We start from the raw sequence: 12,937 nt of genomic DNA, 5'->3' as shown, positions 1-12,937 counted from the left end.
TTATTATCATTATTATTATTATTATTATTATTATCATTATCATCATTATTATTATTATTATTATTATTATTATTATTATCATTATCATTAATATTAATTGATACGTCAATATTATATTATGTATTATTGTATATTTAGTGTGCATTATAGTAACAATACGACGATGAACACTAATTATCATTATTTTGCAAAAGTTTTTTAAATATTAATATTTGCAGCATAATACGATTGTAAAGATAAGCAGGAGATTATGAATTATGCTCGTTCAAAACTAATATCCAAAATATATAACTAGTGAATAATTCAATATAACGTATTGTTATTTTAATAATAATACTCGACTATACTCTTGTAAATGTAACAGTTCGTGTAAGACATAAATAAATATAAAACTATAGGGCATCAGTTATAAATATAAATCAGTAATAAATACAAATATTGTTTTATTAGCTTTTACATCACAATCTTAATTCTCATTAAATAACTTCACGCGCACTTTTCTGACCAAATGTAGATTCATTTAATTTAATCAAACATTTTATTCAATAGTAATAATGGAATTCAAAACATATTACTTTCGATTTGGCAATGCTCCACATTAACAATATTTAAATAAAATTGTTTGTTTAAATTTAGGTGTTTTTATCCCCATGGTGTTTCAATTACTCATACAACCTTAACCTCAAATAAATAATATTTTTACAGAAAATATTATTCTCGTTAGTCATGAAATGATTCCATTAATTTCAGACCAGCATTTTATCTGTATGCCGCTCTGAAGATATTCTCAAGTGTTCTCATGCTGTGGATAGATTTGGAATTCAAAGCACCAGCTTCGAATGTTTTTAGCGATGTCGTCTCGGTATTGAAAAATGTTGAAATAGCCGCACTATTGGCCGCCTGCTTCGTTTTAGGTACGTTACATCATATTTAAACATAAGCTAATACTTGAATTAAATATTTGATCCACGTTAAATAAAAAAAGAAGAGAAACAGAAGAAGAAAAAGAAGAAGAAAAAGAAGAAGAAGAAAGAAGAAAAAACCGATTGAAAAGCCGCGTTGAACAAAACACATACAATTGCAGAATTTCTTACGTACATATTACAATTCTAATGTTCAAAGCAATATTGTCCCCTTTTTAATGTTGAAAAACAGCTTGTTTATTCAAACAATAAATTAAAGACAATAATGAAGTTGCACAATGGCGATATACATTAATAAAATTGATTTTATAGCTACCGTATATACGTAAACTCGACTTTTTCATTTACGTATGTAACAATCACTTTGATTTCCATTAGGCGGATTGTTGCCATAACATAATTATACTTATCACGAAGCGATTCATTATCGTTTAGAAAGAAACGTCAGGCGCTGCTGACGCATTCCTTTTTTATTTTGCCTGAATATCAATGCCGTGCTACTGTATATAATTCTTTTATAAATTCTCGTTTTATTTACCAAAAATTCATGGCTAATTCTCTTTTCATCTGTGTTTACACTTCGCGTGATTTAATTCCAAACTTAATATCATAGGCTAAACGTAATGATCGATCGTAGCGGAAATTATATTTTATTTTCTCACCATCGCATACTTTCGAAATAAAAAAGTATCTGAAAAGTTGAAAAAGTTGATATCTGAAAAATCATAAATTTGAAATTTTTATATTATTATTCATATTTCTCTTCTGTTTAAGTCGAGCAAAAATATAAATTCAGCATTAGAATCTTTGCGTAAAAGTGAGTCTAAATGCCGTATAAACTGTTTTAATCATACATTAATTGGTCATTTTATTTATCTTGAAAAATATATATACGCGCAATTAGGGTTGGATCGATAAGTCAAGGACCATTGTTCTGTAAAAGATGGACAATGCATTATAACAAAGCCGTTTTCCATCAATTATACATTATATGTACATTCTGCGAGAATCATTGAAATATTTAATTACATTGTAATAATTATTCACGTGGGTGAAAAATGAAATTAACGACTGTTAATATATAGGATAAATATAGAATTTAATGAAAATATTATTTCGTATTTCATGTCATTGCAGGGATAAGTGAAATGCTTCGCATTTCACTCAGAAATCATAATTGAAATTCGTTCATATAAACCCTAAATCTCATTATCTATTGAGCATTACATATAACATAACAATGTCTTTCCCATAATCCCAATTGCTTTTACAAGCTAAGAATTACGCTATAGTTTAACATCAAAAAGTTAAGTTAAAATTCAAACACCACAAGTATATAAGATATTAGTGGAATATTGAATTTCAGAATAAACATAAAAGTACCATACCTTTTAAACATATATTTATAAATATTCAATAAATATAAATATGTACGCCATACAGATAGACAGTATAAATAAGTAAATGCAATTTTCTATAATTTATTGTTTTATATTTTTAAAACTGCTTTCATATAAAAATCATCATGAATATGCCTCTGAAATTATCGAAAAATTATAGCAAATCCGTGTCATATCAAGAGATTAGAGCGATAAATTTTATAAATTATACTTTAACGGTATAAACTGAAATTTAACTATCATTAGACACAATTCATAATATTTCTTTTCGTTAAAATATATTTGTATAAACTATTAAATATATTCACGTATGTATATCGGAAAAATACAATCAGAAAAATATGTTAAGATAAAAATATTTGCAATATATGTAATTCAACCAGCGGTATTACAAAATAATTGATATTTTATTTATAAATATTTACAAGGCTCTATTTTTATTAAAAATATTCATTCGTTAAGTTGATTCTATCGACGATCATAAGAAAAATTGTTTTAATTATAATCATAGACTGTTAAAAATATCTTCGAATTTTTCGTCTATCGTTCCTCTAAATTATAATATTTAAAATATTCTGTGTGTAAATATAATGAACTGAAAATTAGAAATTAATAAAAGCAACATTTTTAAATATATATGTATTAAAATATTATTAAGATATAATATTAATATTCTGATATATTAATTTAATATTCACTCAAGTTTAACGATTGTTCTCTAATTTATAATGTGTCTAATTTAAAATGTCCAGAAATAGTAAAAATAAATTTTGAAAAACTTTTCATTATTTAATTAGAGATATATTTGTCTGTCAGAAACAAACATCCGTGGTCGTATAGTAGATCTATCGATACTTTATATATTTAATTAAATTACGTTAAATTTATTTAATACATAAAATGTGAATACTTATGTCTTTATTATTACTAATGTCCATTTTATTGTCATACGGATGAAAATCTATGCTGAATGATTGATTGTGAACTATATGTCTAGATTTCAATTTAATAATTTTTTCAATATTGATTTATTGTACATAATAATCGATTACATTCGGATTAGTAATATCATAGATTTTTTATTTTACTCCTAATTAAAATACACGATCTAACCAACATATTATATATGTAATTCTCTCTCTCTCTCTCTCCCTCCCTTTTTGACCCAGCCTGCCTAAAATTCATAATAAAGTATTTTTTATTCATTTATACACTCAATCATACGGTAATAATATATCCTTTAATTATTTTCATAATAAGAATATTAAAGAAATATTATTAAACAGTAAATTTGAACATTAAATTTGAACCATTAATACAATTAAATTAAAAAATATTATTTTTATAAAAATATTATAAATATTAATTTTAGAATATTGTAATTTTGTAATTTTACAATTCACTTCTCAACTAAAACAAATTTTCACTTCAAATTGATTTCGTACTATTAATTTTATTATCCTCTAGCATTGAAACATCAGTAATGTTATTTTAATAGATTTATCATTACTGTATAGTAATACTGTATACCGTCGTCTAAAGTTTTAATGGCATTTGTACAAATTTTTATTATAAATATTTATTAATGATTTATTAAAAAAGAAATATCATTCGATTTTTCTTTTAAAAATAAATTTTTATTTTACATCATTATAATATATAATACTAAATACAAAAGAAATTAATTTATCTGCTACTCAAACAATTTAATCCGAGTTGAATGTAAAAAATAGTTTATAAAGACTAATATCTTACCAATTGTACAAATTATAAAAATTATAACTAAAATTTAGTATACATAAAGTAACTTATGTAATTTCCTTTTTTTCAGGAACAGCATGGGGGTACATTGAATCGTTTCTGTTTTGGCTTCTCGAGGATTTGGGTGCGTCAAGATCTCTTATGGGCATTACGATAACAGTCGGTGGTATAGCTGGAATTCCATTATTGGTTTTATCTGGACCAATTATAAATAAAATAGGACATGCTAATGTCATATTTATCGGTTTTATCTTCTATGCTATTCGACTTTTGGGTAAACAATATACTTTCGATAAAAAAAAAAAAAATAAAAATAAATAATAGATAAAATAATCATGATAATATAATTAATTGCACTTGCGAGTGCAAGTTAATCATTGTACTTTTAATAATTAATATTTATATTTTAGGATATTCGTTAATTTACAATCCTTGGCTCTGTTTAATTTTCGAAGCATTAGAATCTGTGACATCTTCTTTAAGTTTTACTGCAGCTGTCACTTATGCCGCGAAACTTTCTACTACGACTACAGATAGTTCTATTCAGGGATTATTAGGCGGACTTTATTATGGAGTCGGTAAGATAATACATTATTTTATTGACAGGTGCGAATGAAATAAATATATTTGACCAAATCTATTGTTAAACGTATTATTTATTACGCATAATACATTTAAGCCGTAATTATTAGATATATTCATAAAATTAACTCGATAATATTGATTTAAATATTTTGCACGAATGTTATTCTTCTGTTGTTGTTGTTGTTTTTATTCGTAAGTGCCTAAATACTGTTATGAAAGATAAAATAATATAAATGACATTCCTACAATTAAATTATACATCGTTTTTATAAGATTCGGCTAAAAATGATATTTTCTTTAAACAGGCAAAGGATCGGGAAGCCTAATTGGTGGATATTTAATGAAAGCCTTTGGTACTCGACCAACATATCAAATTTTTGCCGTGATGTCTCTCGTTACTGGTTTGATCTATCTACTCTTCAACATTACGTATTTAATGAAGCAGCCACAGGTAGAGGGCAACGACATTGTGAAAAAAACACCGAAAACAAAGACTCAGCCAAGTATTGCAATCAGCGCAACTCAGAATCTGGAAGAGAGTAAAGCACGAAAGGAAAAGATCGCCCTGGAGACTCAACAAGAACCTTACATCGTCGACGATATAGAGGCCATTAACAATGCCAAAAATCTGGATATCATTGAGAGCGCCCAGACCGATAACTCCATCGAAGCTGATCATAAGAAGGATTTGGAGAAAAGTAACAAAGATAACAAAAGCGGCGTAAGACAGAGACATACGCAACAGAATGGTTTGGTGAATCCTGCCTTTGAAGCGGATTTTCATCAAGGATGCACAATCACAGTAGAGGAAGAGCCAAAATGTAAGAAGTGATATTTCGGCCTATTCCATATCAACCAAAATATCAACGTTTTTTTTTTGTACTTTTTTGGTACCATTGTGTTTATGGTTAGTCTTGGGCAAAATATAAAGACTTCACGTCATAACGCAAAACGGAAATCCTAAGCTTATTAATAGCTATTGTATGTAAAATTTGCTTTTAATGGCTCTATTAATTATTAACTATTAGTATTTCAAAGACAAAAATTACGCCAGCTATATATATGATAAAAAAAATAGAATTATTAATTGGAATGCATTGCCGTTGTGGGGATATCTATTCGAATGGTATGCACTTGATAATAGTATAAGTGTGTGCGTTGAAAAATCAAAGCGACTCGCATACAAAAGCAGCATAAGCAATTGGACCATTTTAAAAACAAACGATCAAATCGTTCGATTATTTAAGACGCCCCTGAAATATGATGTAGCAGGTACATAGGATCGTCCTTCGTGAGCCTCCGACGGCATTCGAGAGTCTTCGGGAGAGAGTTGATTTCGACATTTCTCTTTTTTTTCCCTTCTTTTCATCAGCGAGTACGTCGCGAGCCACAAGACCATTTATACCCTGTGACCTTGTTCTCTCCTCTTGTTTGTTTGCCAGCTCCAAACAAACTTTCCATTCGTATTGTATTAGCTTTTTTTATGCTTACTACGTAATTTGTTATATTTTCATTTTTTCCCTCACCGAAGATTCTAATCCGAGTTGCTGTAAATAATTTGATAGAGCGATTAAGATTCACATATTGTTTTTTAATATTGAGACTCATTTTTTAAGCATTAGTATGTATTTTACGATTTGATATTTTTTACTCGCGATTCACCTATTGCACAGTGTTTTCAAGCTTCTATCGGTTCTCATTCCACTAGCAATATAAATAGAAATATAAGTATAATAAAAGAAAATATAATAAATATAAGAAATTTATATTGACACGTTTTTCGTAAACTTTCATTATAATAAAAATATAAAAACAAATATATACATCACTCTCACAAGGTAACGTAAATCTAACGTTATAAAAATATTGATTAATACATATATATATATATATATATATATATATATGTATTTTTTTTTTTGTAACATGCTTTATGTACAAATAAAAAATATCTAAAATACATATTCAAAATTAATGCGCGAGAAGTCTGTTGAAAAAATTTTTTTCAACGTTTCGTTTGTATTTAAATATGTCTTTATTTCCCATAATTATTAGAAAAACTTATCGGAGTATATTATTTTTAATAATATTAATGTAGATTAACGATTTATGAATATGAAATTAAATAAAATCTAAATACTATACTTAAATAATCTAAAACTTTCAAGAAATGTAAATTTTTTATTTTATCATCAATTGTATTACAAAAAAAATGTATTACACTATTTAGAATGAACGTGCAGCAAATATTTTAGTATATTAATATTATAAAGTATTCTACTTTATGAAAAAATTTATTATAAAAATAATTATAAAAAATATGAGTCAACATTTTTTACAATTACATACAATTTTTTGCATTTACATTCAAAATAATGCCAAATTTGTTTTCTGTATTAAACATATAGCGAAGTTTATTTCTATCGATTAAATTGATTTGCATTATATCGATTGACTACACAATAGTTTCCAATTAAAAGAAGACAACATTTGAATCTTATTCACCTTTATTAAAAGTACTTTTTTTATTTGCTTTGATATTTAGGAAATTATAAAATAATGTTACATATTAGATAATATTTGTTTAAAGCTCTTCATTATATTTACAATAGTTTCTTAATATAAATTAAATTAATAAGAAATTTATACTTATTAAACTAGGTGTAAATAAATATTTTTAAATATGCAACAATCGAATTTAGATATTAAATGCCCAATATAAACAAACTATGCGAAAAGTCTTGACAAAATGGACATGGTGTTGTGCTTCCTTTTATAAACGAATTAGTAGCAATAAATTTGACATTTATATTAAGTCATAATATGATTAAAGTAATGCGTGATCCAATACTTACATTCTCTAAAAATGCCATCAACATTTGTCGGTAATGTCTTAGATAATAAAATCAATATATTTTATATCGAAGATTTTTCAAATATATTAAACGTCTAAGTACAATTGTATATTTTATATTAGAATCACGAAAACTATTGTAGCAATTCATTACAATTAATAATGTTACGTCACATTGATTTTTTTATTATTTTCAATTTATTATAAGTAAAGTATCTTGACTTTTTAATCTTGAAATTAAAAAGTGTCAGTCGTTGTTTAACGTATTTGCGGTTGAAATATATATATTTATATATAAAATCGAATGTACATTTTTGTGTGTGTGTGTGTGTGTGTGCACGTGTATGTGTTTGCGAGTGCGTATAATTTATTATCTTTTATATAAGTATATATGTTTTCTAATCGATAATTACATAGATATAACCAAATCTTGAACAAGTAGGATTTGTTTTTTTTAAGAGAAAAAACAAGTTATATTTTATTTTGCGACGATATTATAAATGAATTCCGTGTATTATTTTTATTTTGTATTTTTTTTTGTTTTTATTTTGTTTAAAAGAGATTTTGTAACAATATAATCCGTAAAGAAAAATGCCGAATGTGAAATGAGAATTGAAGATCTTATTATTCTCATAAAATTATCAATATGATTATTAATAGATATTTATTGTACTGCGACTCGTTATTTTGTTTTAAATAAAATTGAAATATCAATACTCGAAAAATTTATATACGTTGACTTACATCTCTACCTTTATGTTTCATTACAGCTACGTTTCCTATACAATATAAAGAATTTTCATTTAATTTTCCCGCCAATTGAATATGTCCAACAGGTGGTAGCACATACTAACCAACTACATTTTAAACATTTTTTTACATAATTAAAAATCATTTCATTTCACAATGAAACAATGAAATTTTGCACAATCAGTAATTATATTTTAAAAATTCTAAGCCTACATAAACGAAAGGTTTTATTATTTCTGCAAGAATTATTGCTCGTTAATATCTGAATTAAGCGAAATTTAATATATTGTATCGCATGGTAATTCTCTAATTAATGGCTTGAATTTTTATAAAGGCTGAAAATAGAAAATAGCCGAAAAATCATCAAGTCATTAAATGAAGAAGCTTACTTTCGATGAAAATGTAGCATATGCTAAGAATATCTTTCCAAACGCGACTCAACTCTTGTTAGTGCCAGTATTTTAGGTTATGTCGGAATTGTTTTTTTTCCTTCTTTTTTTTTGTTTTTGTTTTTGTTTTTGTTTTGAAGACAAAAACCTGTAGAAAATTTGATAAACGAATGTCACGAAGGACTTTACGACGCATTTTTCCTTGGCATAATCACTAAAAGCCCTTATTACTAATTATCAGCGAAGAGGCGAAGCGAATGCTAAAAAAAACTGTCGGCCAAAAGTACGTAGGAGGTCGCCGGTTATAGGAACGTCATTGGAATCCCCTTCGTTACATATTCGCCGACTTGAACAAACGATATAAGTCGAACCTCCTCCTAGTTTATTCCCCTATCCCGCTTCACATTTACTTCTACGCCGCAAATCTTCCTTCCTCTATTCGCCGCACACCACTATCCCGCTGTCATTTCGAACCCAAGTGCCACGGCGCAGGCGCCAAGAAGGAAACGCAAGCAGCCATGAGTTTATCGGAAGTGCGGCGAGTCCGAGCGCCGTTTTTGGTCCTTACGAGGATTGTGCGCTTTTCAGCTTCTCCCCCCCACCCCCGTCACCATTGGCTTCGCTCGAAGCGCTTATTTCGAAAGTCGCATGAGCCTCGTGTCCGGGGAATGAGCGCAGGCCCGTGTAGCTGAAAAGCGACCGATCGCACCTCCATCTTTCAAAGCGACCGGGCTTCGAGAGCCAATGACAGCGAGGCCGGGAGTACGCAGACTCCTGGAAGGAGGCTGATTTTGGAAAACGGCGCTCTGGCTCGCGTTGGCGGCCTGGACTGACCAACAGTCGGGACGAGTGGCGAGGTGCGATTAGTCGCGGTTCCGCGGGTGAAGCAGCCGACGCTGACAGTCCTCGTAATTTTCGACCGCGTGCACGCTTAGGTCGCGAGGGGTCCGATGTACCGCAGCCCGAGCTGGTGATCGTCCTACGGGGGAGGAGCAGTGTTTCTCAGTCAAATCATCGCCACGACGAGTGCCGCGAGGGCCGAAGGTGAAGGGGAGGAGCCTAAGCTGAGTCGAAAGGTGAGCCGGACGGCGGCTGCCGACCGTACTTGTTTTCATTTACTCGCCTGTTCCCGCGGACTGCCTCCTCCGTGAACTCCCGGTGGCGGCGCCCTTACCCCCCCCCCCCCCCCCCCCCCCCCCCGGCTCTTACCAAACCCCCCACCGACCACTATCGATCTCTTCCTTAACCCTACCTAATTATCTGCACGCTGTACTATGCAAATTGCATTAGCGGGAAAAGGAAGGCGGGCCAATTCGCTTTCCCACCTACGCGCTCCTCGTCATCGAATTAATATTATTGGTAGATAGTTTTTGTGCCGATCCTACCGAAACAGCTCGGCTTAGCATGTATGTGCATGCGTTACTTGCGAACTTTCGGATTCCTGTCTTCTAATCCGGGATTTCGAGAATGGTCTTATGCATCCTCCAAGAATGCCTTATTTAACACGTAACTGATCTTGTTAATTAAAAGCCTTGCATTTTGAAATTTCATCACACATCTAAAAATCTAAAAATTCCCATCTTCTACTCTCTCACCCATCGCACTTGTCAAGTTTCTGGCAACTATAAAGTCATATTACTCAAAGATTGGTAAAAGCCTAAAGTTAAAAGATAAAAATGTGCTTCGCAGAGAGAGAGAGAGATAGATAGATAGATAGATAGAAAGAAAGAAAGAAAGAAAGAGAGAGACTTCCCTTCAGTCGCCTTATACGAATCAATAAATTCAGCATGCCGGCGACTGCAGTGATAAAGTATGCTTCTCACCCGCTCTCTCCCGCTCCTTATCCTTTTTCTTATTCTTCAATTTCGCTTTTAAACTTAAAATGTACTTTCCTCGACCTCGATATCTACTAACCTGTTAAACCCCTTCATACACTTATTAGACACACTCTGTGCTTCCCTTTACTTTATATATATATCTTTCTCTCTCTCTCTCTCTCTCTCTCTCTCTCTATACCCCTCCCCACGATCATTCAACCATCTCGCCCTATCTCCTTCTCTCCTTTCTTACACTGTCCGTTTCCTCAGCACTTGGAATTTCAAAAATGAAAGGGAATTGCCTCGATAGATAAAGCTGCCCAACCATGAGTATTTATTTCATTTAACGTAAGTAATCTCTGCAAAAATGATTAAAATTTTCAAAATAACAATTGCACCGACAAACGTACGCTATTTTATTATTCGTATTTCATTTTGACTAATTCTCATTATTATATTATGGTTATTATTGATTACAAACGTAAAAAATATGTTCTTACTATTGAGAATTTTATAAACCTAAATAAAAAATTTAATTAAATTCAAACACCACGAAGATACAATATCTCGAAAAAGTTTTAGCACAATAAATAAAATCTGTTTTTTTTTTTTTTAATACTTTTTTACATTTTGTAAATACGATAAATATAACAAAATTTTCAGTTATATATGGAACCTAATATGTTTATTAAATATTTGAACAGTGCTGGCTTTTTAACAGTATTGGCTATATATAATTTTTTAACGTTATTTATGTGCAAAATTAAGCAAATATACAATTTTGTATAGCATACTGTACAAAGTAGGATCGTTGTGATATAAACAATGATAAATGCAAACAAAACCTTACAAATTACAATTAAACTGGATACATTTCTCTGATTTATATTCGGAGGGATTACATAGCTAATTGAATAAAACAATACAATACTCTGAAATTATTGTCACGATATATTTTTTAATTGTTTTATTTACTTTAAATATTTCATGTCTGACTAGATTTGATTTTAACCACTCGTTTATTGTATATGCTTTCAATTTATTATCTAAGTTGTTTCCGTTTAAGTCAATCGTAGACGATAATATAAATAATAATAATAATAAATAATTGCACTATTTTATCATAATAGTGCATTGTTTATTATACCGAACTCGACTCAATCACATTAAAGACAATTTGTGTGTGTGTGTGTGTGTGTGTGTGTGTGTGTGTGTGTGTATATATATATATATATATATATTACACAATGTTTTAATTAAAGTTATCGATTGTATGATAATGGTATTTTAACAATCAAATATATTGAAGCGTTATAACTTAATTTTGTTAACATTGAGACATTACTTAGTACCTTAAGATTAATATTTTTTATAATTATCATCACATTGCACACTGTAAATTGAATATTTTTTCCAAAAAATTGAAAAAATATTCTATTTTTCTTTCATATTCTTTCGAGTTTCACTCTTTAATGTTCAAGTCAATTTTTGTAATTCCAAGGTATACAATATTACATTATTATCTACTTACGAGATTAAGTAGAATATTCTCGAAAATGTTACAGTGAACATACGCTTTGGTAATTGATTAACGCCCTTATAGTGAATTTCTTTTAACTTAATTATCTCAGCATTTAATTACTTAAAAAATTTTCCATAATTATTCTTTTTAAAACAATTTTAAAATAATATATATGCCTTAAATGTATAAAAAGTATTTCAAATGTTTATATAAATACATGTATGTATGATGTGATGAGGTGGGGAATATCCCAACGTGATAAATATGTCGGTAAGTTAATTTAATAATAATTCATTTACGCAAATGAAATGTATTTAGAGATACTTATCCCTCAGAATTTAACATTTCGAAACGAACATTAAAAATGGCGATTCATTTCCAAAAGCTTCTACAACCACTACGAATACCTCATATCCTATTCATATAAAAGATGATATTGAATTTAATGAGAAGTCCATCTATCCGTCAAAATACAAATATAAGCATGTGCATTCTTGATTAATCAATGTTAAAAGTAAGCCATGATAAGCTTGCACACTCGTGTTAACGTACAAACAATTGTTTAAGATTTATATTATTTAACGAATTCCAATAGAGAGAAAATCGTTCCAATTTTTGGAGCCGAGGACATAGCGATGCACAAAACTTTAGTCGCCGTCGCGTCGTTAATACTTGGAGGGTGACCCAATTGCGGAGTCTGCCTCTCCGTCTTGTCAGAGGTCGCTTTTTATGCTGTTTCGATTTTTGCTACTTCTTTGGGAGAATTTTTGACGATTGCATTTTACTTAATACTAACACAGGCGGAGAATTATTATAAAAATGCACTTTACCGAAACGTAAAACGTCGATATCATTCAAATAATACGAAAGCATTACATAACGTCGTGCGGTGTGTAGAATCTTACCGATTAGTTCATAAAAGTTATTTAAATATGT

General features: G+C 29.6%; 1 protein-coding gene across 1 annotated transcript in view; it reads left to right on the top strand.

Moving 5' to 3' along the window:
* The window catches only part of LOC105367748 (uncharacterized), an 11,593-nt gene extending 6,073 nt beyond the window's left edge, over positions 1 to 5,520 (top strand). The window contains exons 8-11 of the mRNA XM_011506518.1: positions 751 to 914; positions 4,155 to 4,358; positions 4,495 to 4,662; positions 4,975 to 5,520. Coding sequence (XP_011504820.1) covers positions 751 to 914; positions 4,155 to 4,358; positions 4,495 to 4,662; positions 4,975 to 5,501 — 1,063 coding nt within the window. The 3' untranslated portion in view covers positions 5,502 to 5,520. The remainder of the gene's footprint in view (positions 1 to 750; positions 915 to 4,154; positions 4,359 to 4,494; positions 4,663 to 4,974) is intronic.
* The last annotated feature ends 7,417 nt before the right edge of the window (positions 5,521 to 12,937 follow it).

Source organism: Ceratosolen solmsi, unplaced genomic scaffold (genome assembly GCF_000503995.2).
Source record: "Ceratosolen solmsi marchali unplaced genomic scaffold, CerSol_1.0 scaffold6, whole genome shotgun sequence".
In the NCBI taxonomy this organism is placed as follows: domain Eukaryota; kingdom Metazoa; phylum Arthropoda; class Insecta; order Hymenoptera; family Agaonidae; genus Ceratosolen; species Ceratosolen solmsi.
The sequence above is the reverse complement of the archived record's forward strand: the minus strand, read 5'-3'. Positions and strand labels throughout refer to the sequence as shown.